At 45.9% G+C, this 27,882-nt stretch overlaps 1 protein-coding gene and 1 long non-coding RNA gene across 2 annotated transcripts in view; one reads left to right on the top strand and one right to left on the bottom strand.

Moving 5' to 3' along the window:
* The window catches only part of ADGRA3 (adhesion G protein-coupled receptor A3), a 117,179-nt gene extending 91,342 nt beyond the window's left edge, over positions 1-25,837 (bottom strand). Inside the window, exon 1 of the mRNA XM_059674384.1 lies at positions 25,332-25,837. Coding sequence (XP_059530367.1) covers positions 25,332-25,573 — 242 coding nt within the window. The 5' untranslated portion in view covers positions 25,574-25,837. The remainder of the gene's footprint in view (positions 1-25,331) is intronic.
* A 135-nt stretch (positions 25,838-25,972) lies between these two features.
* LOC132220800 (uncharacterized) overlaps positions 25,973-27,882 on the top strand; it is a 28,769-nt gene continuing 26,859 nt past the window's right edge. The window contains exons 1-2 of the long non-coding RNA XR_009449871.1: positions 25,973-26,348; positions 27,489-27,549. This is a non-coding gene — a long non-coding RNA (uncharacterized LOC132220800). The remainder of the gene's footprint in view (positions 26,349-27,488; positions 27,550-27,882) is intronic.

Genomic DNA, 27,882 nt, shown 5'->3' with positions numbered 1-27,882 from the left:
CCTAGGAGGTACCTAAGTGAAAAATATAAAACTTGGCTAAAGTTATAAAGTGTAGATATACCCGTTTCTGTTCTATACTAATGGTGATAACCTCACATGATGTATAGACAATGCTTAGAAGCGCTGTGCTGGGCTCAGGCCTCTTGAATTTTAACACTGTAATACATGCTTCATGTCCACTGCTGTAACTCCACACAGTCCCAAGGTGGTTCAGTATATCATTTACGCTGAAAATGAAAAAAGGAGTAAAACAATATAAACATGTTTGTGGTTTTGTTTTGTTTTATTTTTGTTAATCCAAGTTTATGGAAGAGAAAGAAAGAAAAATTAAGTATTACATGCTCTCAGTTGCTTGCTATTGCAGGTCCTGGAATGGAATGCTGCTAATAACACCCACACCCTGCACGGCAGAGGGTAGAGAATAATTCTCCTTTTGAGAGGAAATGAAAATATATAATTCAAGAGCATTACATATTCAGATCAAATGTTAGGAATATAATTATTAACGAAAACCACTAGAGGGAAAAAAATCAGCTAAACAATCAAACAGGGTTATTGTGGTGGATGGCATGGGCGATCCTCCAAAAGATGTGTCCACCCAGAACCTGTGACCGTGATCTTAACTCAAAAAAGGCTGTTTGTGATGCAAATAAGGGTTTGGAGATGAGATCATGCTGGATCAGGGTGGGCCCGAAATCCAGGGAGGAGTGCCCTTAGAAGAGGCGGGCAGGAGACTCCCAGGAGGTCTGATGAAAAGGAAGGCAGACTCAGAAAGAGAAAAGAAAAAAAAGGAAGGTGGGCAGATTTGGAAGCCTCAACAACTGACGGTTTTCAAGACCTAAGGAAAGGAACAAATAGGACTACACTTTAAGCTGTAGTACATTTTAAAAACTTCTTGAAAATTTTAAACTCAGAAGCAATGTTAAAAGATAATCAGCAGCTCTGGCCAGTGTTCTCAGTGGTTAGAGCACTGGCTGGAGCACCTAAGGGTCTCAGATTTGATTCCTGGTCAAGGTCAAATGCCTGGTTGCAGGTTTGCTCCCAGCCTGGGGTCAGGGTTCCTTCAGGAGGCAATCAGTAGATGTGTTTCTTTCACATTGATGTTTTTCCCTCTCTTTCTCCCCCTCCCTCCCTTCCACTCTCTGACAAACAATGGGGGGGAAAAAAAAGATAAACCACACACAGGTGTAGCTACTATCAAAAACAAATGACTAATTTTTCAAATATATAAAGAGCTCTTTTTAAAAAATCCCTAATAAACTAGCAAAGGCCATGACCAGTTAAAATAAACAATAAATCATAATCATATGAAGGGATATACAATCCCAATCATGAGAGAAATGTAAATTAAAACGAAAGCAAGATACCATATATCACTAAGGGTTGATAAAAATATGCTTTTTTTTTCAGAGGGAAACAGTCACTCATATTTTGCTATAAATCAGTAAAATCACTATGGAGGGCAAAAATACAAATGCATATTTAACTGATCCATTAATTCCTCTTTGGAAATATATCCTAAAGATATACTCGTACATTGCAAGATACATTACATTAAATGTTGTGTAATTATATATTTATATAAGAAAATTCTCATTGTGCTATTGTTTGTAAAAGCCAATGACTGGATATTTAGGTTGGTTCCCATAGTATGGGATAGGTGACAGTGGTCCACAAAATTGTACCCCATGCAGATGGGGGTGGGGGGCGCTGCAGAATTGGGGAGAGGGAGCTCTTCAGGTATTCATACAGAAAGATCAGTGACATACTGAGGGAAGAAGGCATGAATTTAAATATTATGTTTCCCTCCCTTGACACGATTGCTCAAGGAGTAGTAATGCAATTTGATTCTGTGTATTAGATTCATCATGCAGACTAACACTTGTTATTGCTACATTGTCCTCAGGTACAAGGGAAATGGACAGCAGAGCTAAGCAATGCTTTTGAGTCACTAACCTATTGAACATACGGCCTCCAAGCATGTCAAACTCACGGCCGGCAAACAAGCATGTTCGCCGGCTGCGAGTTTGACATGCTTGAGGCCCTAAACCTTTAGAACCCTCTCTGATACGCTAAAACGAGGAATGTTAACTCCTCAAAAGTATATGTTCAGTGCTTTGCTTCATTTACCCCAGAAATGAAAACTGGTTCCACCACAAGTTCTTCTAAGTTCTAGTCCAGGGTCAGCCAACTCCAACATTCCACCTGGTCTCCTGACAGACCATCGGCTCTAGGAATGGTGTTTTATATTTTTCAATCGTTAAAAGGAAATGCTAAAGAATAATATTTTATGATACATGAAAATTATATGAAATTCAAATGTCAATGCTCTGAAAGTGTGAGTGGAACACAGCCATCCCCATTTACTGACATACTGTCTATGGCGGCTTTCATGTGATGATGGCAGAGCTGAGTAGCATCCACAGACTGGCTGGCCAGCAGAGCCTTAAGCATTTATTATCTGGCCCTTCAGAGGCAAAATCTGTCCACTCCTGTTTTAGCGTACTCTGTCCCAGTTTTTCTGCCTTTCCAGGCAAATGAAAATCAAGTGCTGATTTCTCAATGAATTCTTTTTTTTAATCTTTATTGTTGAAAGTATTACCTATGCCCCCCCCCCCCTTTCCACATTGACTCCTATCCCTCACCCACCTCCTACCCCTGCCCCAGGTCTTCACCACACTATTGTCTGTGTCCATGGGTTATGCATATATGCATACAAGTTCTTTGGTTAATCTCTTCCCATCCCCCAACCCCCCCCCCATCCCCCAATTCTTCCAAGCAAGTAAGAATAAGAGAGTATCTACTGGACTCCAAACTCCCCATCAATTTGAATAATCTTTATTTTAAAATCACACTAAACTCCACATGCCACCAGCAATTACACACATTTTGTCCTAAGTATTATTTGATTACTCACCAATGTGTTCTCCTCTTAATGGCATTCATTCGTTCACTCGTTCATTCATTCATCCATTCACTCATGTATTCATTTGGGCAGAAAAATAATTCTGGGTAGTATACTTTAGTTCTCGTATGTCAAAAATGTTTTGCCTTCACTCTGTCATATCATCTTGTTTTAACAACACTACTTACTATCTGAAGTAACTGTTCAGGGGTTTGTGTGTTTACCATGTTTCCCATGAAAATGTCAAACTCGCAAAGTGTAGAGCCCTTGACCATCACTGCATCCCCATGAAAAGTACATACGATGGGGATATGCAGGGCACTGTTCAGATCTCCTGCATCTGGAGAGGATCTGCCTCAGTTCCCAGGAAGGCCATTCATTTTGCAGGCAATGCCATCCGAGGACTGAGCACAGCATTGGTAAAAAGCGCTCCACTCCTGGCCAGTAAAGACCCCCTGATGGCAATCTCTGCACTGAGCTTCTGATGGGCTGGCCAAGACTTTCCTGTAACTGAACCTTCGTCTGAGGCCCCTCCTACCAGATCATCCTTCCCTCCCCTTTTCCTTTCACAGGTGCTAGACCTGCATCCCAGGCCGAAGGCTTCCCATGCCCACTTCTGCCTCATATCCCTTTGTTTTCCAGTTGTTTCCCCAATAACAATAATGCAAGTGTAACCTCATCCTGGCATATGCTTCCCAGAAGGTTCCATTGACAAGATGCCCACAGTATCTGTGCAATAAATGAATGAAATAAAATTATGCCTAGATTTAAGTTTCTATGTTTGGTCAAAGATCCCTCTCTAGTCCAGCTGGGGTGGCTCAGTGGTTGAGCATCAACCTATCCCAGCCAGGGTACATGCCTGGGTTATGGGCTCGATCCCCAGCGGGAGACGTGCAGGAGGCAGCCAATCAATGATTCTCTCTCATCATTGATGTTTCTATCTCTTTCTCTCCCTCTCTGAAATGAATATATATATATATATATAATACTGTAATGCCCTGGCATTAACAGAAACAGATGAGAAGCACAAATATCAATCAGTCCCCTCTCACCGTAACCCTTTCTTCTATCTGAGGCTTAAGAACATTTTGGGGGAGGGGTGGTCAAAAATTCTACCACAGTATGTCTAGTTTTCTTCTTTTAATATTGCAATAAAAGTATTCTAAGATACTTTTTTCAACATTATAACTGTCCTAAAATTAGGACCATCTTAACATTGATATCAAAAGAAAATTTCCAGCTGCTAGAAGAGAGAATAACTTATGAATTAAACCGTGGCTGTCAATGTTGGCGCATACACAAACTGTGGTTGAATTTTAAGTTGAGACCCCTAATTATGGCTTAAAATTTATACATTAAGGTTTCATATGATACATCCCTGAAATAAAAAGTTGTATAATAGGAGGCTGCATATTCTGTGGCAAGCAGCATAATGAAAGGCAGTAGAAATGTTAAACCTCTCAGAATGTAACATTCAGGAGGGGCTGGCGGGATTCCTCTATGTGTCATGGACAGGGATCACTCAAGCAGCTCGAATCTCAGCTGCCAGTTAATGTATAAGGAAAATAGTTCAACTTCCAGTGATGCATGATTAGAATAAAATTGGGAAGAAAAAAATAGTGTGTTAAATTAACCATGTAAAAAATACAAACAATGCCCTATCTACATAAATATCCAAATTATATTACCAAGACTAAAGATGCAAAAACATTAAAAAATGAAGTCAAGGTCACCTTTATAAAAAGCTCAGTGGGTTAGGAAGTATGCATCACACTGCCAAATGATTGAAAACATGTTTATCACACATTCATGGGCAGAAAAGCCACGGAGAAAGCAAAGGCATAAAAGTGAGTAACAACAAAATCTGTACAGGGCTTCTGCTTATTATTCTGATTCCTTTAACCTTCACATAAGTTTAAAATTATTTTCAAATAAACACGGTGTTCAAATGATACTATGTATTAAGGAGAACGGTCCAGTGACTCAGAAGAGCTCTAAATGAGAAGGCTGGGTGTCAACTTAAGTACCGAAGAATTGGTATTTCATGGTGTGGGAGAAAGAAATACACATTTTTAGAGAAACTAGCTCATAAAAGGACTGTCTCTCAGCTCCCTCACTGATAAGCTCTTTGGAAACAGGCATCTGATCTTTGATGGAATCGTAGAATCAAAGAAATACCAGCTGAGTCTTCCTTCTCCATGAGCTTCTTAGTTGGAGACTGGTCTGCTGGACTCATCCTCCAAATCTAATTCTGCTTCATAATTCTCAGCATCAACCTATTGCTTTGAATGTTGGAAGAAATTCTCTGCTCAATTTTCCAGAGGGCTATTTTCTTTCTTTCTTTTTTCAATATGTTTTTATTGATTTCAGAAAGGGAGAGGGAGAGAGGGATAGAAACATCAATGATGAGAATCATTGACCAGCTGTCTCCTGCACACCCCACACTGGGGATCGAACCCACAACCAGGGCACGTGCCCTGTCTGGGAATCGAACCCTGGCCTCCTGGTTCATTGGTCGGCGATGCTCAACCATTGAGCCACGCCAGCTGGGCCAGACTACTATTTTCTGAGTTCTAAGCAGTTCCCACTTTCCTCTTGATCCCATCTCCTGCCTCAGCCAGAGCTTCCTAACATCACCACCTCACTGTTCACTTCTCAGACCTCCTCTTCTCACACCCCTCACCCATGGGTGCTCTTGCTTTATAAAGTTGTTCTCTTAGGTCTGAGACTAGGAATGACAATTTTCCTGTCCTAGCTTTGCGCTGATCATCCTGTTGACTTCCTCTCAAGTATCTGATGACCCCTGGTGCCTGCTCACACTTACAAAGGGGGGTCTGGATTGATGAGAGTCCCTTCCAGCAGAGGGCTGCTAAATGATTAACAAGAGAAAAAGAGTGAATGGGTAGAAAAAGGAGGTGGAACAAAAGTGCCTTTATTTCAAGGTTCAGAAGTCACATATCCTTGGAAAGTAGGGACACAAAAGAAATCTGGGGTCCCCTAGGATTTCTCCTTCTGGCTACAACCCCCCACCAGTGTTCTACCTTGGCAAGTCTCCCAGTTTATTGAAAACTAAGCGGAAGGGCTTTCTCAGGGAGGCAAACCCTGCCACCAAGCCTTTGAGCCAAACTCACCGAAAGCAGAGTGAGAGCAGCTGTTCGAGGCGTGCACATTCTGGGCCAGCTCTCTGCTCACCCACTTTTGTTGCCACTCCCTATAGATTCAATTCTTGGAAATCTTCCAGGATCTCGACAGGAAAATTCATTTTTCTAGCTATCTCCGCTCTCCTCTCTACTGGGCTGTAAGTCCCTGTGCTGTGTAATGTCACCATCAATCTGACCCCATCTGTTTTATTTATACTACGTTGTCCTCAATGCTTCTGCACCACTGGAACACCTTTCTCATTTCCCAGCCCCGTTAGTTATGGGTCTGCTCATATTTCATGTGTGTGTGTTTTTTGTTTTGTTTTTCTGTCATTTTTAGCAGAGTTTTGGAAGGGAAGGGGAAAAAGGAAACAACCGTGGTTCAGTGCATATCCACTTAGGGGGTTGGGAAGGGGTCTTTTCCTAAAAGTCGAGGACTATCTCTCCTTCAACCTCCTCTCCAGATGCTAAATGGTTCCCCCCTAGAGGGCAGGCATGGTTCCCCCTCACGCAGGTTGGCTGACATTTTCCTTTACAAATTTTGCCAAAACCTCAACTACCCTTCACTTAACAGAATGATGACTGTTAATCACAAACGTGCCTGTTAAACAGAACACTTCATATGTCAACCCGAGTTAGAGCCCCAGGATCCCTGTAAAACAGTCAGGTTGCCCCAAGCCAGCCCACTCCTCAGTGCCACAGCCATCCTGGTCCAGCATCCCAGTGCCCAGCGCAAAGCAAGGGGGTCAGATGCTGGGCCTGGGGAAGCGATGTGAGGCTCTGTTCCCTGACCTGGTGACTCTAACCAGTTTCTGGTTAGGGATCAGTTTCCAGCCTCTGCTCTGTCCTAAGAATTATTGAGCATGAGAGACAATCACAGAGGATAGACTGTGGATTACAAAGGACCTGAATTTAAACCTCAACTCGAGGATCTGGCTTCATGACTTGAGACAAGATCCTTTCTCAGTCACTTAATGCTTCATCTCTAAGCCATTCTGGGCATTTCTGAGAGGAAATGCAGGGCTTTTGTGAAGGGTGCATGTGGCGGAGCACTTAAAGCACACGCTGGAAAGTTGCAAGCGATGGGACAACATCACAACCAGAAAACGGTAACGCTGAGGCCCAGACTTTTCCATTCATCTGCATCCACTGCTGACCAACCACCCAGGCCACTACGTCGCCTTCTGACAAAATCTATAGCATCTGCTCTCCCATACAAAACTCTTCAACATACAGAGTGGGGCAAAAGTAGGCTTACAGTTGTTCCTTTGGAAAATCCTATATAATAAAGAGGTAATATGCAAATTGACTCTCTGTCATGCCATCACAAGATGGCTGCGCCCACAGATGAGGCAGGGTTCCTGTAACACAAGATGGCTGTGCCCACAGCAGAGGCAGGGTTTCCGTAACGAGCGATCACCAGGGACCTGAGGCTGTGTGGGGTCGGGCTGGATGACCTGGGGCCATGACCCCCGCCCTGGCGCCAGGTCAGGGGACCTGAGGCTGTGCCCCCCACCTGGCAGGGCTTGACAGGGGACTTGAGGCTGCACCGGCTGGGTCTGGATCTCGCCCAATGGGGATGGGGCCGGCCAGGTCTGGGTCTCGCATGATTTCGAGGTGCACATGGGTGGGCGGGGACTTGACTCTGGGTCCCGCGGAGTGCCCCAGACTCTGACAGGAGGAAGATTTTCATATACATTTTACTAATTTTCTTTCATCTCTGTCACTTCTATTATAGAGAAAGGGCAAATAACAATATTAAAATATTTCCTCCAATTGATTCCCTTTTAATGTGAACAGATTTTGTGAACCGGGCCACTAGTAATACAATAAATAAGGGATAATACAAGAATACACTCTGTTTCACATACTCACAACTGTAAGCCCACTTTGTCCTCCTACCCTTCCCCCCCATTTTTTCTATAGATCTGGTGAATTGGGGGAGAGTTCCGTATACCCACCTACCCTCTTGAAGCTCTATGCAATACCAACTTCTCTCTACGCAAGTGAACAATTATTCAAAATGAGACAGCAAGTCAAAGATATTGACAGCTAACATCCTACTTGAGGGTCACAATATAGTTTATCATCAAACAGACACCTGGGACTAAAAGGAGGTACCATCAGTATTTACACTAGGACGACAGGTATCAACCTGGGCCTGTGGCCACCCTTAACTACTCCAGTGGGTCATTAAATAACCTTTCAAGTCCCCAGGCATTTTTATTAAAGACCTGACATTGTTTTAAGGTCTGTTTTTCTTATAATTATTTCAGATTCTTTATTCAGCAGTTTCATAAATAAAAAGAAAATAATCTATTTTTCTGCTTTAGCATTAAACAGTACGTTTACATGTAATTGAATAGCATTCGGGTGATAAAGAAAAACTAGACAGCTTTCAAAACTGCCTCAAAATGAAAAGCTGTTTATTAAATAACACTTCATCTTATCTTATAAACAAATCAGCACCATGAGAGCAGGGAGCCCATATTTCAAGGTGAGGGTACATCATAAATAACACTAGATGCTTCATATTTATGAATACAATAAAAGCAAATTTATTTGGCATGTTAAATGAATGGAGAGCTTTCTACTGAGACCACACTGAGGTTCTTCTAGGATCTTTGATTTTTAAGCTGAAATTTCACAACTACTCATAGTATAGATCTGAGCACCTACTGTGTGCTGGGAGTGACACTGAGGACAGAAACGTGGACCACAAGGACTAACAGCACACATGCTTCCAAGTGCTACATGCTACCAGAAGGATGCAGGACGGATCCCAAGTGAACAGTGTCAATATTGCAGAAAAGCACAATGATTAGGGGAAATGTTTCTGAACTTTATTTTTTTTTTTTTAAAGTAGAAATCCAAAAGGCATGACAGGAAGAGAAAATTTTTTTCAAAGGACTGTATGAGTCTCCTATTGCTGCGTAACAAATCACGGTAAACTGCATGCTTTCCATCAACACCTGTTTACTGGCTCACCGTTCTGTAGGCCAGGAGTCCAGGCACTAAGTGAGTGGGTCCTCTGCTGGGTGGAGCTGGCTGCAAAGAACCTGGTCTCCAATAAGAGGATGCTCCTGAGCCAGTGGTCAGCAAACCGCAGCTCGCGAGCCACATGTGGCTCTTTGGCCCCTTGAGTGTGGCTCTTCCACAAAATACCACGTGCGGGCGCACACGTACAGTGTGACTGAAACTTCGTGGCCATGCACAGAAGTCGTTTTTCAGAAAGGAGATAGACGAAACAAGTATGCAAGACGAGTGTGGATGGGAGAGTTGGAAGGGGCCGACCTCAGCGAACGTACCTCAATCAGATTGAGGACATTTTTAGCACAGGCCAGCTTAGGAGTACCCCAATTAAGTTAATAACAATGTACCTACCTATATAGTTTAAGTTTAAAAAATTTGGCTCTCAAAAGAAATTTCAATCGTTGTACTGTTGATAGTTGGCTCTGTTGACTAATGAGTTTGCCGACCACTGTCCTAAGCTAATGAATGGGGTTGGGAGGTGTGAGGGGCCGGAGATGTAAGTAAGTGCACCACCTATGCAGCATGCTGGTCAGAGTCTCACTTGAATCGGAGTAGTTAAAAGTGGGTCCTCATAATTTTAATTTGTATTTTCCATTGTGAATTGCTGTTCTCTTCCTGGGACGGTCTGGAAACGTCCTTTGATCATTACACCATACTGCTAATAAGTATGGGCTCTGGAGTCAGAATGCCTGGGGTCAGATCCCGGTTGCATCACTTACTGCCTGGGTGACCTCCGGAAATTTATGAGCTTCTATGCCCTACTCCCTCAGGCACAGGAGGGCTCATACTAATGATGCTCTCATTAGGGAAATATGAGAATTGACTACTACAGGACTTAAAGTACTCCGTCAGGATCTGACACACTCAGCAAACATTACCTGGCCCATATTTCTAATGGATCACCTGTCTTTTTCAACTAATTTGTAGGCATTTAATATGGGAACCAGCATTTTACACCAATACAATCTCCCAGGAATTTAATAAATGAGAACCAGCATTTTACTCCAATACAATCTCCCAGAGATCCTCCGGCAACTGGTCCAAACCCTGGGAGCCACTCTCCATAAAATACTTGGAGAGCACATTTTGGAAGCTATCGCTGAGGAGTGAAATCGATTATTTTTAAAGGGAGAGAGCTTCCTGCTAAGTATAGAATCTAAATAATTCTACTGGTAAGAAGCCTCTTGAGCCTATCTGTAAATTTCAGTGGTTGAGCCACAATTTTAAAGTAGCTGTTGAAACTCTCAAATAGTGAACAATCTTGAGATGTACAAAAAAGCCATGTGATTCTATGATTATAAAACCAAAGAAACGATTAATCTAGTCATTTACAGAGCTCTGGGCTTCCAGGGCCCCTGGCCAACAACGGCCCGTGTGCTGCCACCTTCCTGTCCCACCAAATCACGAGTCCCCGCATTTCCCTGATAAGCTCCACTCATTCCTAACAGCCACTCTCGCTTCACCGGTGAAGACTTCTGAGAAATCTATTTGCCACATCGATGGTTCTACTACAGAAGTGACATCATAGCCAACTCTGACCCCAAATGTAACTTTCACAACTGCTGGCGGGGTCATGACCAGGAACTGGCCTGTTCACCCAGAGGGAGGGAGTTAGGAGGAAAGGGTCAACAGGAAACTGCTGTGAGACAGAATTAGCAGGCTGGTGCTAGAGGAAACCTGGAAGGGGCGGGGGAATACAGGCGAGCAAAAATCACCGTGAGATACAGAATCTGCAGGATGTCTCTAAAGCCTAGAAATAAAAGGAAAAAATTGTGCGTGTGTGTGTGTGTGTGTGTGTAAAGTCATGTAGGGTATCTTCGCCGGGCTAACAATATGTCTGTTTCCAAACATTGTGGACACCCTACACATTCTTTTGGTACTCAGCAATCCCGACAAGCAGGCTGGCTGACTCAGTGAGCTGGGTTTAAACATCTATATTCCTGTGAAGAATATGTCCTAAAAATCTATACCCCAAAGGAAGAAATAGGGACATGCAAGAATACAACCAGAGTTGCTAATGAGCTCCTCAAGTGTTCAGATCTTGAAGACGAGACCTCAGGGACAAAAAATAAAAAAAAATAAAAATAAAAATGCAGTTAACAGGAGAGCACAAGGCCCCATGTGGGTACTGCCCTGGGGACTGAGGCAGGTGTCAGGAGGTGAGTGGGGGCAATCAGGGCTTTGGGTGGTGAGGAAAGGCATGCAAGGCTCAGGCAGGATCTCAGCAGGCCAGGAGCTTAGGACTAAACAGACCCAACACCAACCTCTGCTCTCACCCCACCCCCAAGAAAGCAGCCCCTGCATTTACTTACCACTCTAATGTGTACAATGAATGAGTTCTAATAGCATGATCTGAGCTTCATTCAATGTGCCTGTAAACTACAGGATTTCAGAAATACCTCGGTCATCTCATCAGGTTTGGTTTGCTTTTGTGGGATACGTAAAATCATAGAATTTCAGCCGAGAGACCTGAGAGACGTTCTAGTTTAAAACCTGGTGTCTCTATCGAGAAAGTGAGGGCCAGAGCGATGAGGAGTTGTGAGGGGTCACGATTCCTCTGTGCAGCAGAGCCAATGGGAGGCCCTGTGTCCGGCCAGTCTCCTTGCGGTTTCCTCTGTGTCCTCCCTTCTGGTCGCCTTTATCAAGTAAGAGGCAGGAGGTGCCAGTTCTCCGCTCACCCAGCAGGACGCTGACATGTATAAGTGAACCCTCCCTAAAAAGAGAGTTAGTGTTCTTTTCCCTTCAGATGAAGGCCTACCAAAAATGCAGCTGCAGCTACCCTCCTGATGATGTTGTTACTGCTTTCATCTTCACATGGCGGCTAGGTTTGAGGGCAGGTCATTTATTATTCTAGGATAAAATTTTCCATCTCAAGGATACAGATAAGAGAAGGACTGATTATTTAATAATCTATAATACTACATTGCAGACCTCAGTATGACCGCCCGAGGTCACTCCCCAAACCACTTGACGATAGTAAAAAGGGATGTTAAAATTCTTTCCTTCAGCAATTACTTCCTAGGACATCAAATGTGCTGGGTGAAAATTCTCAGTTACTCTGTTTTCCCACCAGTCAGCCACCTTTAAAGAAAAGGTTCAGTATAAACAAACAAACCCCTGTATCCTTTGTTTTAAAAAAGGCTTATCCCAACCCTGCTGCTACAGTGAGCGATTAGGTTGCCTGTGACTTTTATAGATAGAACAACAGTGAGAATTACAGGCGAAAGGGTCATAATCCGGGGCCAGAATTCAAAGCATGTAAACTGGGAGGAGCAATTTACCTGTTCACACTCAGCTGGCACAGCTGGCACATGGGGCAGTACCAACCTCATTAAGTTGTTTTACAGTTGTGATGCTGTATTTGGCCCAGTACCCGGCACATGATACGTATCTGAATGCCGGTTGTTAGAGCATTTAAATCTGTAAAGTGCACTTACATGTAAAGTTCTGAAGGCCAAAAAGTTTTACAAATACCTTAGGTTTCTCTCCTCATGGTAGTTCAAAATACTTATTAGACCATTAAAAAAAAAAGTCAAACTAATGTCTGAAAGATACATTTTTTAACTATGTAACTCAATCATGGTGCCTTTTAAATATATTTTTTATTGATTTCAGAGAGAGAGAGAGAGGGCGAGAGAGATAGAAACATCAATGATAAGAGAGAATCACTGACTGGCTGCCTCCTGCACGCCCCCTACTGGGGATTGAGCCTGCAACCCAGGCATGTGCCTTGACCGGAATTGAACCAAACCCGGGACCCTTCAGTCCGATGGCCGATGCTCTACTCACTGAGCCAAACTGGTTAGGGATCAATCATGGCGCCTTTAAAGGTTACCTCAAAACTAGGAACAGCAGGTCTGTCAAATTCATTTCCTCAGAAAGCTAAGAAGTGTTTTCTAAAATATTCTCTTGAAAGAGAACAATGAGAAGACCAAGATCTTTAGCTTCTCTTTACCTTCCTGGAGCATCCCAACAGAAAAATAAATGCACCGCTGGAATAGAAACTCAATTGGAATAAAATACAACCACATACTTTCATATGAAATTAAAAAGGAACAAGCAAGAACATGAGTGAAGCATGTTATGGTCACCTCCCAGAAATCTTTCCCAGGCACAGAGGGGCCCGTTAGCCCTTGACTAAAGGCCTCGGGCTGCCCACACTTTCCTTCCCATTAACAGCTGCCACCATCTACTCGACCCCTGGACATACGAAGACAGTGCAGAGGTCTTCAAAACCGCCCCCCGATCTGTTGCATGCAGTGACACAGGAACAACAGAACACCTGCAATTTGAAGGGTTTTATAATCGCTAAAATGGGAAAAGATGGGCACACTAACATAAGGCCCTGAGGACATTACAAAGGTTAACACTGGAATCTAAAGAACAAAATAAATGAACAAACAGAACAGAAACAGATTCAGAGATACAGAGAACAAAACTGATCGTTGCCAGAGGGGCGGGGGGTTGGGGTCTGGGTGAAAAGGTGAAGGGAATTAGTGGTACAGATTGGCAGTTACGAAACAGTCACAGAGATATAAAGTACAGCATGGGGAACACAGTCCATAATACTATAATCGCTATGTGTGGGGCCAGGTAGGTGCTACACCTACCGGGGAGATCCCTGTGTAAATTATATAAAACTCTAACCACTATGCTGTACACCTGAAGCTAATACAAAATAATACTGAATGCCAACTGTAATTGAAAAATTAAAAAAGTGAAAAAATAAAATAAAAATGCAAATAGCTATTTTTTTTTAAAAAAAGTGAAAGTCTGACAAGGATATTAGAGTCATGGATAGTCCCAGACTGTGGCTGCTAACTTCTAGTAAGCTGAGTAAACTGGGGGACTTGGTTTCCAACTTTATTCCTGAGAGAAGACACAAATACTTTTTTCTTCTCAGCAAGGAGCCCTGAAAAATCAAGTCCTAGTCTATCAGCTAACTAGGGTTCTTTAAGCAGGCAATCAGCTCAAGTAGACAATCTCTATTTCTCTAGGGCACAGACTGGGTGACACCTATTCCCAAGAGCCTTCCCTCAAAAGGCAGGCCGTCCCTGGGAGGTACTGCACATCCCAGGTTTATCCTGGCAGGGAAACGATATGGGAGAGCCAGCCACTTCCCCGTAGGCGCTTCTGAGCCCAAACAACATAAAGTGGCCAAAATTCAATAATTAGTGAATGTGATAGCAGATGTGGTGACCATGGAGCTAAGGACCAGAAGCAGACACAGGTAGGGGTGAATGAAAGATACTTGAATCTAGGCAGACACTGGGCAGCAATGAGCTAAAAGTAACATGAGAGGTAAGAAAATGAAATTGATGGGTTCAAACTACTTTCTAAGAAGTTTCATTCTAAAGGGAGGAGTTTATCTTACAGAGGAAAAACAGGGCCGTGTAGGCCGAGGAGAAACATCACAAACTTGGGGAAATGTTTACAATGTAGAAAAGATAAGTGGTAATTTCTCAAAACGTAGGAGGACTTTGGAACAAGAAAAGGGGAAAAAATAAATGAATCTGGGTAAGAGACTGACACTTCTCACTATCAAACGGAGAGTGGGAGTTTAAGCCTGGACCTTGTAGGTTGAGCATTCTGCTTTGAAGACCCGCGGCCTACCCAGGATAGATAGATGCACGAGGCATCCCATGTTAAGAATAATGCAAGATTCTTCCCCCAGACCTACTTGGGGAAAATCTATACTAATAATAGCCTAGGTCAGTGGTCAGCAAACTCATTAGTCAACAGAGCCAAATATCAACAGTTCAACGATTGAAATTTCTTTTGAGAGCCAAATTTTTTAAGCTTAAACTATATAGGTAGGTACATTGTTATTAACTTAATTAGGGTACTCCTAAGGTTAGGAAGAGCCACACTCAAGGGGCCAAAGAGCCGCATGTGGCTCGCGAGCCACAGTTTGCCGACCACGGACCTAGGTGGTCGTCATGCCCTCACACATCACGCCCTCGCGTCATCACAAGATGTCCATCACAAGATGACCACGTGCACAGTAGAGGCGGAGCCCGGTGGAAGAGGCGGATCGCAGCAGGGGAGGACAGTTGTGGGGGATCAGGCCCACAGGGGAGGGCAGTTGTGGGCGACCAGGCCAGCAGGCAGAAGCGGTTAGGGGCAAACAGGCAGGCAGGCAAGCGGTTAGGAGCCAGTGGTCCTGGATTGTGAGAGGGATATCCGACTGCCAGTTTAAGCCCGATCCTACATCAGGCCTAAACCGGCAGTCGGACATCCCCCGAGGGGTCCCAGATTGGAGAGGGTGCAAGGCAGGCTGAGGGACCCACCCCCACCCCATGCATGAATTTCGTGCACCAGGCCTCTAGTAATAATAAAGCAGGGAAAATGGGACTTCTTTAAACAAGGACTTCCTGAGTGTTTATGTGGTTTAGACTGAGGACACAGGGAAAAATAGCACCAAGAGTTCACAATCTGGTGAGAGTGAGGACTGTAAGCAGGTAACTTCCAACAGTATGACAGCTGTGGTAACACAAGCGGACCTGAGGTAGGAGGGGGTCACAAGGAATGAAGAGTCAGCCCAGCACTGGAGTCTTGGCCATAAAGGGAGAGTTTTCAATGGGTGACTTTGTGTAGAGCAAACAATAAACAATAAACAAACACAAGGCAGGTTAAAAAGAAGATGAATCTAAAAGAAAGCACATCCATCTCAAACACAGTCCTGGAGACGCACACACCACCAGTCAATGTCTCTTTGCCTCTTGCGTGAGAAAAGAGCTGGTAAGAATTGCACAATAAAAAACAAAGAATGCTTTTAGGTCTTATCTTGATGGGAAATGAATCAATTTAATTAGATTCAAACAGGCTTAAAGAAAGGAAAGTTTAACAATTGCACTTAAAACGTATGTAGTACTGTTACACCTCTAAGGCCACTCTAAGGAGGATTTCGACCAAAGTGTTCTCCAACACAATTTACAACCTGCTTTCCATCTGGTCACAATATGAGGCTATCGAAGGAGAGCCTGTTAGATGCCTATCACTATCCTAGGTGCTATGGTTGCAAAACAAAGACTCTGACCTCAACAGAACTGACATTCTAGAAAAGTCTTCATATAGAGAGTGAATTTAATCCACAATTTAACCTACTTACCATGCATTATGCGCTGTACTTGGGGGATGAAGGGTAAGGGGGGCATTGGGGAGCTTAGAGTACCTCAGGGATCCTCTTCTCCCCAAGCCCCCATAGAGATCTGGCTTATTCCTCACCTTAGCCTGCAAATACAATTCTTGAATAGGTGGTAGCAGCACTTACAAAGTCTAACTACCAATGTGCTAAAAGGATTTATGACAATTCTAAAACACAGATTGTGCAGGTGATGGACAATTCAGCCTTCTTTGTATGGAATATATAATTGTAATTCCACTGCCCTCCCATAGCGATTACTCAGGAACAAAAGATTTCAAATACAAGCAACTATTCAAATCTATGTATACAAAAGGCTAATATGCTAAGTGTCCTACCGTCCACTATGATGCACATTGACTACCAGGGGGCAGATGCTCAATGCAGGAGCTGCCGAGCTGCAGTGACTTCACAGTGGTCGTTCTCAGGTGATTCACCCCGAAACCAGTGAGGAGGGAGCCCAATTCCTCACGGGGCCACGCGACTCCACCTCGGCTGTGGGTTATGTTGTTGCTGGGGCACTGTTGGCCCTGAATCTGGTTAGCTGGCCTCAATTTGTTCCTCTGCTCTTTCTCCTTTCTTTTGTGGCAGCTGATGACCCCTGGTGACCACGGTTAACCCTTCAGGTCACTGGGCTACTAAACAAAAGCTTCTCAACCCAAATGACATGGGTTTCACCTGCAGAACTCTGAAAAACACCAACATCCACGCCCCATCCTTAAACAATAAAATCAGAGCATGAGGTCCCTGGTCCAGGCACCTGAACGCTTAATGCTCCCAGGTGGTGATTCAATGCAAGGCTGCAAACCTTCACAGCAAAGTCACCACCCAGGTTACAGGAAAGTGGAGATAACTGCTCCCCTGACCCCTGGGCTGGGCTGCAGGGCTTGGGGCAGTGGGACTGGCCCTGGAGCATTCTTCACACAAACACCATTATTGTCTACATGAAAAGTCTTGGAAAGAACTGCCCTAAGTATTGGAAGTGACTATGTGCTACAGAAAGTCTGAGACATACTAAGCTGGGGAAAGGTTGGTTTTTTGTTTTGTTTTAAATTTATGGGGGTGACAATGGCTAATAAAATTATATAGGTTTCAAGGGTACAATTCTGTAACCTGTAATGCATCATCTATATACTAGAGGCCCAGTGTATGAAATTCATGCACAGGGGCCGGGGGGGTGGGGGGGTTCCTCAGCCCAGCCTGCACCCTCTGCCTGCCTGATAACCCCTAACTGCTCCCCTGCTGGTCTGATTGCCCCTAACTGCCTCTGCCTCACCCCACACCCGGGATCCAGGATTTCCTCCTCTGGCCAGTTGCAGGCACCCAGGACCTGGGCCAGCTTCACCTGGGCTGGCCACAGCTGCAGGGGACCATGGGCGGACAGCTTTGCCCGGGCTGCAGTCGCAGGTGCCCAGGACCATGGGGCAGGTGGTTTGTCCCTCTCCCGGGACGCAGCCTGGCTGGTCCCCATTCCTCTCTCCAAAGCTCATTTGTGCCTGGCTGGTCCCCATTCCTCTCCCCTCAGTGTTGAGTGTCTGAGCTGTTATGTCATGATGGCGTGAGGGCATGACATTTGCATATTAGCTTTTTATTATATAGGATTCGATTGTGTGTTCCCCACCCAAAGTCAAGTCTCCTTCCATAACCATTATCCCCTCTTCTATTTCTACCCACCCCTCTCCCCCTCAGTAATCACCATATTGTTGTCTGTGTCTAGGAGTTGCTTGTTTGTTGCTTAATCCCTTCACTTTGTTCACCCAGTTAGTTTGTGCCTGGCCCATGAACAGGAGGGGAAAGCAATGACGGTCACTGAACAAAAAGGTCTATCAGTCCCTTTAGCATGGTTGGTCCTAAACCAGTCTTGCGAATTTCCCCTAAGAAATCCAGTGTCTTTAATAATTTCTAAAAACCCACCAGTCACTCGCCTATCTCCTGCTGTCTTAGCAGAGGACGCTGTGGAGGAAGACTCGGTTAAACCTCATCAAATAGAGCTGGATAGTCAAGCCTAACTGGAGAGACACCCGACAGATATTGTATAGCTAGAAGGCAAAAGGCAGCGTTCCAGAAAGAGATACTTAGCATGCAAGGCTAGGAAAAAACTGGTCTAATGAGCACCCTACCCCTACAAAAAAGTCCCGCCCAGAGATGAGAAGTCACATAAGCTCACCTGTGTCTACAGCAGGCAGAGTCGGTGATGCATAACTATTTGCAGAATGAATGCAAAAGCAAGCAGCTTAAAAATCTCCAATGCAAATGATCAAGCATGCCACTAGAGAAGAGTAAATATCGAAAGTAAATTATGGCCTTTGGACAGCCCCTGCTGTAGGAGGAAGGCACACATTCTAACCTGGGCTTGAAGAGGAAGACAGCCCTGGCCGGGTGGCTCAGTTGGTTGAAGTGTTGTCCTGTACACCAAGAGGTTGCGGGTTCGATCCCCGGTTGGGGCACATGTGAGAGGCAGCCGATCAAGATTTCTCTCTCTCTCTCTCTCTCTCTCTCTCTCTCTCTCTCTCTCTCTCTCTCTCTCTCCCCCTCTCCCTCACTCCCTCTCTCTTTTTCTCCCTTTTCCCCTCTCTCTAAAATCAGTAAGTACATCCCTGAGTGAGGACTCAAAAACAAAGAGTGGCTAAGACAGACAGGTGCCTCTGATGAGGTGCCTGCTACAGCTCTGCCCCACCACACGCCAGCATGTAGGTGATTCCCTTACTACACATGCAAAATGTATAAAAAGTTCGGGAGATATACTGCTTACTTTTTGTAAAACTCCCTCTTTAGACAAAAATTGGCTGCACTAGAACATAAATGCAAGCTAAACCATAATGCTTTAAAATATTAAGTTTTAAAATAGACAACACAAAACTCATTGAACAGTTTTGCATCTACAGCTTCCTAATCTTTGCAAAAGTCAAGTTGATAAGGTACTAAAATTTAAAGAACTCTGTATCCTCATTTTTATCTGTTTTGAGAAAAATGTTGACACAACAATGAACTAGTTATATTCTCTGGACTTTAAGATTCCTCCATAGGAAGGCAGTCAATGTGGAAAACTACTGCCTTTAGAGACTTAGTTGAATGGGGTGGGGGAGGGAGGACTCACCATATACTAATAAAAAAACTTCACCCTGTGTCATTTTCTGAGTTATTTTCTGTGTCTTTTTACTTTTGTTTGTTTGTTTGTTTTTTAAGCATTTTTATAGACTTCTGGGAATAGAAGCTATAACTTGACTGGGGCAACAATTTACAAACATTCCTGCAATTCATTTGTTTCTGGCATTTTGATTTCTGGGTTATTGCCAAACCCCCAACTTCTTGCATACATTCCCGATGTTGGAGGACTGTAAGCAGGCAAGAAGCAACAGGATTCCGAGGTGGGGCTATGCAAAACTTTCTCATCATATTGGAAAAACTTAGGACTTGCATTCATCCACCAAATGCATAAGTCTACCCCAAATGCTACAGTATTTCTGAGCAACTTGCCCACATACTGTCGTATGTGTGTGCTCACCACACACATAAGATCATGTAGGTCATATGTAACTGTAAATAGAGGTGATAAACTTGTTCTTGAATTAGAGATCCCACAGCTATGAAATGCTGACCTAAACTAACTAACTAAATATTCTCCTTTGCCACAATGGGGTGGAAATTTGAATCTGCATCCCTCTTCATCCCTCCACTCGTCCTGATCTTCCACCACACAGCTGTACCTTTGTTAGCCTTACTCTTATCAGTACTGATAATTTTCATTCCCGTGCACACTGCAGGCACCTGCTAAGACAGGCCTCAAGGTCCTTCCCTCCCAGGGGATGGCTGTTATGAGAGTAATGTCAGCATCATGTAAGTGACACAAGAGCACAGACAATAAGCCCTGCTGGGTTCAGAGAAGGGACGAGAGATGGCAGAGTCATAGCAGCTGAACTGGATTGTGAAGGACCCAGGATTTACGGGATCGGGGACTCCAGGCAAGAATGACTGACATAGCCAAGGTGCACAAGACACCAGTACAAACGCTGCTAAGGCCAATTGAAGGCACATTCTGGTGAGCAGAGAGCTTGTGGATAAGCCTGATCCTTAGATGAAAGAATCATGACTTCTCACCCCCGAGCCCCTAGCACTCAGCACTGTGCCTAGACCACAACAGCACCTCAGTTGATGTGCAGGAAAGGATGTTTGTGCTGAGTGTCTGAAAATAAGGCTATCAAGACATGAAAGACCTGGAGACCTTGAATTCAAAGATAGAAACCTCACTCTTGACCATGAGAATTCAGGCCCCAGAAGCTTGCTGGGCTATTCATGAAAGTCCCCTTGCTCTTCCCTCCCTCTGTGACACTCACCATGCAAAGCAGCAGCCCAGCTGGTCCCAACTATGTGTATCTCTAGGCTGAATGTAGCTGGAGAGAAATACCCATGTGACCACCTCCATTTGAATCTGATCACAAGGGAAAAAATGGACATGACACCACCCTGTTGACACCTCTGCAATCCCAGGACGCTCACTGTCCACTTGCCAAAAGGACCACCTCCCTCCTCTTTCACCAACTGCTCACCGGCCCTGCCTCACCCAGCCTGTGCCCCTCTGAGAAAGTAACAGCAATGGGGCAGGAGCTCCCTCCTCACCACACCCGACCTCCCACTGTCCGTCCCCCTGCCCTTCTGCTCATGTTTACCACCTTCCCTGTCATGTGGGGATGAAATGGCCCTGCTGCCACCAAGAGCCAAACCCTCAACTGTGTGCCAGCTCCCAGCCATCTCATCCTCCCATCATCCACTTCTCCCTCACCTGAACTACTGCCAACCTCTCAGGCGTGTTCCAACACTCACTCCTTCCTAAGAAACCCCCTTCACATCAAACTCCGTCCTCATCCTGTTCTCCCTTCAAGCCAACCAACACCTTCTATGGTCTCTGGTCCATGGATCCGCTCACGGAGGGCACTGGGCTCCAGGCTGTCAGCCTCAGTGGTGAACTCCTTGTTCTTACTGTTCTTGACTCTCAGCATCTCTCAACTGGGGCGCCCATTCCTCTCTTCAAGCCTGAACTACTCTTCACACTGCTCCCCACCTCACCAGTGGCCCCTCCATTGCTTGTGTGGGGCCACCTCCTCTTCCCTGCTGCACACACATCCCTAAGTGACCCTCCCAGACCCAGCTTTTCAATACGATGACCAACAGTTCCGGAAACCATCGTTCCACTTTGGTAGGGCCAGTCACCACCCCTCACTGTGGGGAATGTCTCTCCCTACAGTTCAATCCCATAGTTCCCTTCCCTCAGGCCATGCTCAAGTCCTAACTTCAGAAAAATACAAGATCTTCCAGCGCCACCACAGCCCCACAGTCTCTCCCCTTCTCGGGCTTCCTGATGCACTGAAACAGGCAGCAGAACAGAATTTATTACTTAATGACAGACCATCTGTAATTGTTCCCTAAAAGCCTTCTTCGGTGCAAGTCCATTTTCCCCACCTGGGTTAATGCATTCCTTTTGTGTCCCTGGCACCCAGCCGGACACACCAGTGATGTCCAATGATCAGTTTTTTCACAGAAAACAAACATAACATTTTATAAAGTCAACATCAAAACTCATGCACTATTTTAGTCTGTTAAAATATCTGAGAAAAACCTGGACTTTGTCCCTGAGTTACCTGACAAGTCATAAATAATTGTTGTTAAATCCTTTGTCTACAATCACTATGCAGCATCCTGAGGAAGAAGTTAACATGTGGAAAAGCAAGCACTAAATGTGTACCACTTTCTATCACTGAAGTCCTCAGAATTTTTAAAACTGAAAATACTGAACAGCATTTCACATAAAACATGGAAATTTAAAAAATTTTTACAATACTCCTAACAAAAAATGTTCAATTCAGTGGGGTTAAGTTTTTATTCAATGTGTGCCCAAAAATAATGAATGCAATTTAATCCTTTAATCCAAAAGGCTACATGAGATACAAAGAGCAAGTGTGGTCATGCCAAGAATTTCTGCTAGAACTCTATGTGGCTTTGGGAGTGAGTGTTGTTCACAAAGACAGTTGAAAAGACTGCACTTCAGGCTACATTTAAGTCCAGTTCATCCGCTCTGTGGAAATAGTCTTATTTTTCATTATGAAAATACATAAATTAATTCTATCTTATCCTTGCCATCCTCTCAATTCCCATCCATTTTCCACTGAAAACAGCTGGCCACACCTAAGAGATTAAATCACAAACCAGAGAGCCTACCGGTTCTCCCACTGGTCCCTCTTGCCTCCCGTCTGACCAGTGGGCAGTGGACACTTGCCACTGACATTCCAGCAACATCCAAGGCACAGCATCATAGCATCACAAGCCACACTGCTCTCTCCAAGCAGGCGAGCATGCTGGGTCCCCAGTCTGCCATGCCCTCATGTCCTCCCCTCACCATTTCCTCGACAATTATCTTTCTCATCTTCCTCAAATCGGACCAGGATCTTCAGATCCTCCATCCCATCCCACAAGGAGGTCTTGGCTGCTCTGCCCTGCTCTGGATTTCTTCTGCTATATGTGCAGCCCAATAGTGGAACATTTACCATATGTTCTGAGACTTCTTCATGAGTCTTTCTCCCCAGATACCTCCCCAAGTTCCTGGTGAAGAAAGACTCTGTTGGTATTTATGTTCTGCACTGACTTGCACAGTGAACACCAAAAAGGTATGTTCAAGTCCCAACTTCTGGTACCTTTGAAAGTGACCTCATTTGGAAACAGCGTCTCTGCAGATGTAACCAAGTTCTGAATCTTGAGATGAGATCACCCTGGACTTAGGGTGGACCCTAAATTCAACAGCTGGTGTCCTCATAAGAGAAAGGAGAGTATCTGAGACAGAGAGAGAAGGCCACGTGGGGACAGAGGTGGAGGCTGGGGTGGATTTGCCAGAATCCAATGAGGGTCCGAAGCAAGGATCCTCAGAGGGGTTTTGGAAGGATCGTGGCCCTGCTGACACCTTGATTTTGGAATTCGGGCCTCCAGAACCATGAGAAGAAATTTATTTTAAGCTAGGAGTTTGTGGTCAATGACTACCGCCCTAACTGGGAAACTAACACGTAGTCCAAACCTCATCATGCTGCCTGCTGCCCCGGGAAACACTCAACAAGAACTGCACTTCACTAAGAAGGAAAATGAAGGCAAAGGGGGAAAGACAAGAAGCGTGGGAGCTGCAGGAGGAGCACCTGGGACATAACCCCTCTCCCTGCCTCCACTCCCCCGCGCCCCCCCCCCCATGTTCATTCACTCTGAGCACCTGGGCAAGTGAGTTATCCACAGGTACCCTCTGATTGATTCCCTAGGGGAGATGAAGGAACTGGCCCAGAAGACCTTCTACCAGCTCCAGAACACCTTGAACCAACTTCATCCAGAACATCCACTTTATTTGATCCTAAAATAAGTTACAAGTTACAAGTTCTTGCCATTCACTAAAAAATTGTATGAATTTCAATTTCATCTAAAGAACTTTCAGGTGTAAAAAAAATGTATCAAAATGACATTTGAAAGGCACTTATCTTTTTAACAGCTCATAAGAAACTTAGTGAAACAGTTGAACTGATACTATGCTGCAAAGTGATTTTCTACATCATTATCTTTTTTTTTTCCTTTCTGCAAAACAATATCAACAATTTACAAATAGCAAATCATTCCAGCTGGAACAGCTGACATTTCAGAAAAACTCAACTTAAACTCAAATCAGCTTAAGTAACACTGATCCACAACCCAAATGTAGGATGACTGGGGTTTTCTCCAGTTGGCTCAAGACTGTAATTAAGGCCCCATACCCCGAAAAATTTCCATTTCACAGAATCGGGCTAAGAAAAAAATACAGCTGCTGCCACTACCAAATGGTCAAGTGTTGGTAAAGGAGTCAAACAAAACAAAAACTATTTTACCCACTTTTATGCCTCCATAAACACACACACACACACACACACACACACACACTCTTATCAGTGTTAAACCTTTCCTAATCCAAATAAACAGAAATGAAGACCAAAGGTGTTAGTGATGCAATTTATACTTATCTTACCTAATATCCTGCTGAATTTGGGTTAAATTAAAAACCATATTTTAAGTTTTTCATGGGTCATGTTGCTCCCCCGGCCTTCATGTATTTATAGTGGCAGCCTTGATTTTGTGTTCTGTTTTGTTTTGTTTTGAAAAGACAGTTTGAAAGCATATAGGGGGACACAGAGCTGAGAAAACTCGTATTTCCCTCCAATAAAAGATCCCCTGGGAACACTTGAAAGCTTTTCCAAACCAATTCACGGTTCGGAAAATACAATCAAGAGGACTGTTCCACTGGAATCCGCAGAACCACGCTTGCACAACTGGGCCGTGAATCTCAGCACACACTGACTTAGTCAGGAGACCAACAACTTTTCCTTCCAGGTGGCAACTCAATCCGAAAACCAATCCCTCGAGTTGGAAGGCTAACAAACCCACAGTGTTCAAATCCAAAGTTCTCGGCTTTTAAATCTGAGCTCTCACACACACAAAAACGGGGCTGCACATGGCAAGACTTCATCCCCAATATGTTTCTAGCCCTTACTAACAACTCCATTGTAAAAGGTGCCCTTTCACTCTCACAAAACAGGACAGCAAAAGGCAAGGCAACCGCCTGGGGGCTGGGGGATCGCACGCAGAGGCGTCCCGAGTCTGGTGTGGTTTGATACCGTTTTGTTGTGCTGCAAACCAGCATCTGGGTGTAACTTGTGCACAGAGCGCGGGGCTGGCGCTTGGAATCCAGCGCGGTTTTCTGGAAGCCCCGAGCACAGGATGAATGAGCGGCGACTCTGCCAACTGCATGTTTACTCGCGTCCTCACGTGGCACCGCGACGGGACCGCTGCGCCCCGACCGCGCGGGGCGCGCCAAGGAACCTGGAAACTTTTCCTTTGCAAACTAGCGGAGCCAGACGCCGGCTCGGAGGCAGAGCCTCTAGCCTTCCCCCGCCGGGCGCCCCAGCCCAGCCCGCCGCCCAGCAGCACCCCGGCGGCAGCTCCATTCACACAAAGGCGCGCGGTGCCGGCCGGACCCCGCTCCGAAGTTGCGCGGAGAGCGGGCCGGCGCCACCGGAAAGCACGGGAGGGCGAGGCCGGGGCCGGGGCTACTCACAGGGTGACCGTGCGGTTGGGCAGCGTGTCCGGGGGCAGGACCTGCGCGAGCTCCAGGCTGCTGCACACCACCTTGCCCTCGGCGGCCCCCGCCGCCCTGCCGGCCACTCGCGGCCGCCCGTCGTGCTTGCAGCCCGGGGGCAGCGCCGCGGCGCCGCGGCCGCCTCCCAGCAGCGCCAGCAGCGCGATCGGCAGCAGCAGCGGCGGCGGAGGGCGGCCCCGCCGGCGCCCGGGCGGCTCCATGCTGCGGGCCGGGGCCTGCGGACCGAGCGGGGAGCGCTGGCCTAGCGGGGCCCGGCGCCCGGGATGGCGGGGACGCGGCGCGGGCCCGGCGGCGCCCGGAGCCTCGTGGCGGCCGGAGGACGGGCCCTCCTCGGCGCCGGCATGCTCCTTTGTCCGCTGCGGCCGCGATCGGCCTCCGGGAGCCGCGGGGTCACGGCAGCGCGGGTCCCGGCGCCGCTCGACAGCCCGGCGGGAGCGCCGCTTCCTCCAACGTTGCCGCCGCCGCCGCCAAGCCCGGCCGCTGCCCGTGGCGGCCCCTCCCCGCCCGCCTCCTCCGCCGCCGCCACCGCCTCCTCGGGTCTCCGCCTCTCCCCGCGCCGCCCGCCGCCCGCGGCTCCGGGAAGGAGCGCGCGCTCCCGGCCCTGCCCCGCCCACCCGCCCTTGGGCCCGACCCCACCTCGGCCTCCGGGCAGGAGTGGGGGGGGGGGCGAGGGAGCGTGGTAACTCGTGCCGAAGGCGGGAGAAAGTTCTAGTCCCAACTCCAACCAGGGTGGCCACCTTCACACGCTTCCCTCAGCCATCGCCGCCCTCCAGACAAAGCGCCCTGTGCGCCCCTGGGGGCCGCCCATTGGAGCCCAAGGAGCCCGGGCCTGGCCGGAGTGAGGGCGCAGAGCGGGGCTGAGTTTCCTGGGAGAAAGGAGAGGCCAGGAAAAGTGTCCCAAACCAACCATCTCCAAAGGAATCGCGTTCCACCTCACTCCCAGGGAAGGGGTTTCAAGCCTTCTCATGCCACAGCGTAAGTAGTCTCATTCGTCCCAAATACACCAGGGCTGGGAACAGGTTCCGCGCCGGGATAGTGCGCTCTCTCACGTTCTGGCCTTCAGCAGCTCTGGCTTTGGTCCCTGCAAAGGGTGCATGGGGCCTCCCTGGACCAGCAGCTCTTTGAGGGAAATTTCCCTGTGAGATCCAGTGCTGTCAGCTGCGATCAGTTAGCTTAATTGTGAGCAAACTAGCCAAGCAACCCCAGCTGCCTGGCCCGCCTCATCCTTTGCAGACCAGGGCTCACATACCCTGTGTTTAAATATTTACAAGGAGTGTATTAAACTAACAAGTAAAATATAGGGTGTCCTCCACAGATATATACACGCACTTTGAATAATTATAAAGAAAGTGTTTATTAAGATACATTTCATTTTCAAAATTAAGCTACGAGCTGTTAAAGTGTGAATACATTTTGGGGGAACACCATGTATATTCTATTCTCCTGCCTTGGGAAATATACCTTCATAACAACCTGTTAGGCCAGGTGTGTGTGCAGAGTCCTGGGTACCTTGGACAAGGTCTAGAAGTAGGAAGGGAACTGTAGGCTCTTGAAGTACATGTCCCTTGGCCCTGGAGATTTTTCACCCCTTGGAGGGGAGAGCTAGGATGCTGCCCTCAGAAATGCAGAGCCCAGGGCAGGGAGCAAGGGTTCAAGGCCAGTACTACCTAAGGCCCCTACAGAGTTTACCTTAGGGACCAATTCCCAGGAACCTGTTCATGTGACTAGAACTTTCGTGGTAGTAGGTAAATGGCCTTCATTTAATGTACACTGTGGCATTAACTTTATTTTTAAAAAATATATTTTATTGTTTTCTTACAGAGAGGAAAGGAGAGGGATAGAGAGTTAGAAACATCGATGAGAGAGAAACATAGATCAGCCGCCTCCTGCACACCCCCTACTGGGGTTGTGCCCGCAACCAAGGTACATGCCCTTGACCGGAATCGAACCTGGGACCCTTCAGTCCACAGGCTGACGCTCTATCCACTGAGCCAAACCGGTTAGGGCGCCATAAACTTTAAATAGCACTTCATTTGGCCAACAGTTTTTAGATTCAACTATGTAAACCTAACAGTGTCCTCTCTAATTGTATGTCCTGTGATAAAAATATTCTAGGTCTGGGCTGTTCAGGATGGCGACTATGGGTGTCTAACACTGCAAACAAAGCTTGAGAGAGGTAAGAAGATAACTTCTCATTTTATTTGATTTTCATGAATGTAAATTTGAATCTAAATAGCCAATGTGCCTAGTGTCTACCCCATTGAACACTGTAGGTCTGAATACTGATGGATAGAAAAAGTGGGAGACCATCACCACCATTAGGTAACTCTAAATCTATTAGTAAGTTTACCGGACAAACTGGTGCTTTTGCCTTAAGTGGCTGAAATTGGTCACATTTCTCTTGAATTTACTTAAAAAGAATTATTATTGCCTAACAAAATCATCATCATCATCTATTTTCTTTATAAAAATAAAAGCCTCTTATTGTAGCAATATGGAGATTATAATA

Source organism: Myotis daubentonii, chromosome 1 (assembly GCF_963259705.1).
Source record: "Myotis daubentonii chromosome 1, mMyoDau2.1, whole genome shotgun sequence".
NCBI classification, from domain to species: domain Eukaryota; kingdom Metazoa; phylum Chordata; class Mammalia; order Chiroptera; family Vespertilionidae; genus Myotis; species Myotis daubentonii.
This window is presented reverse-complemented; position numbering and strand designations above follow the sequence as displayed.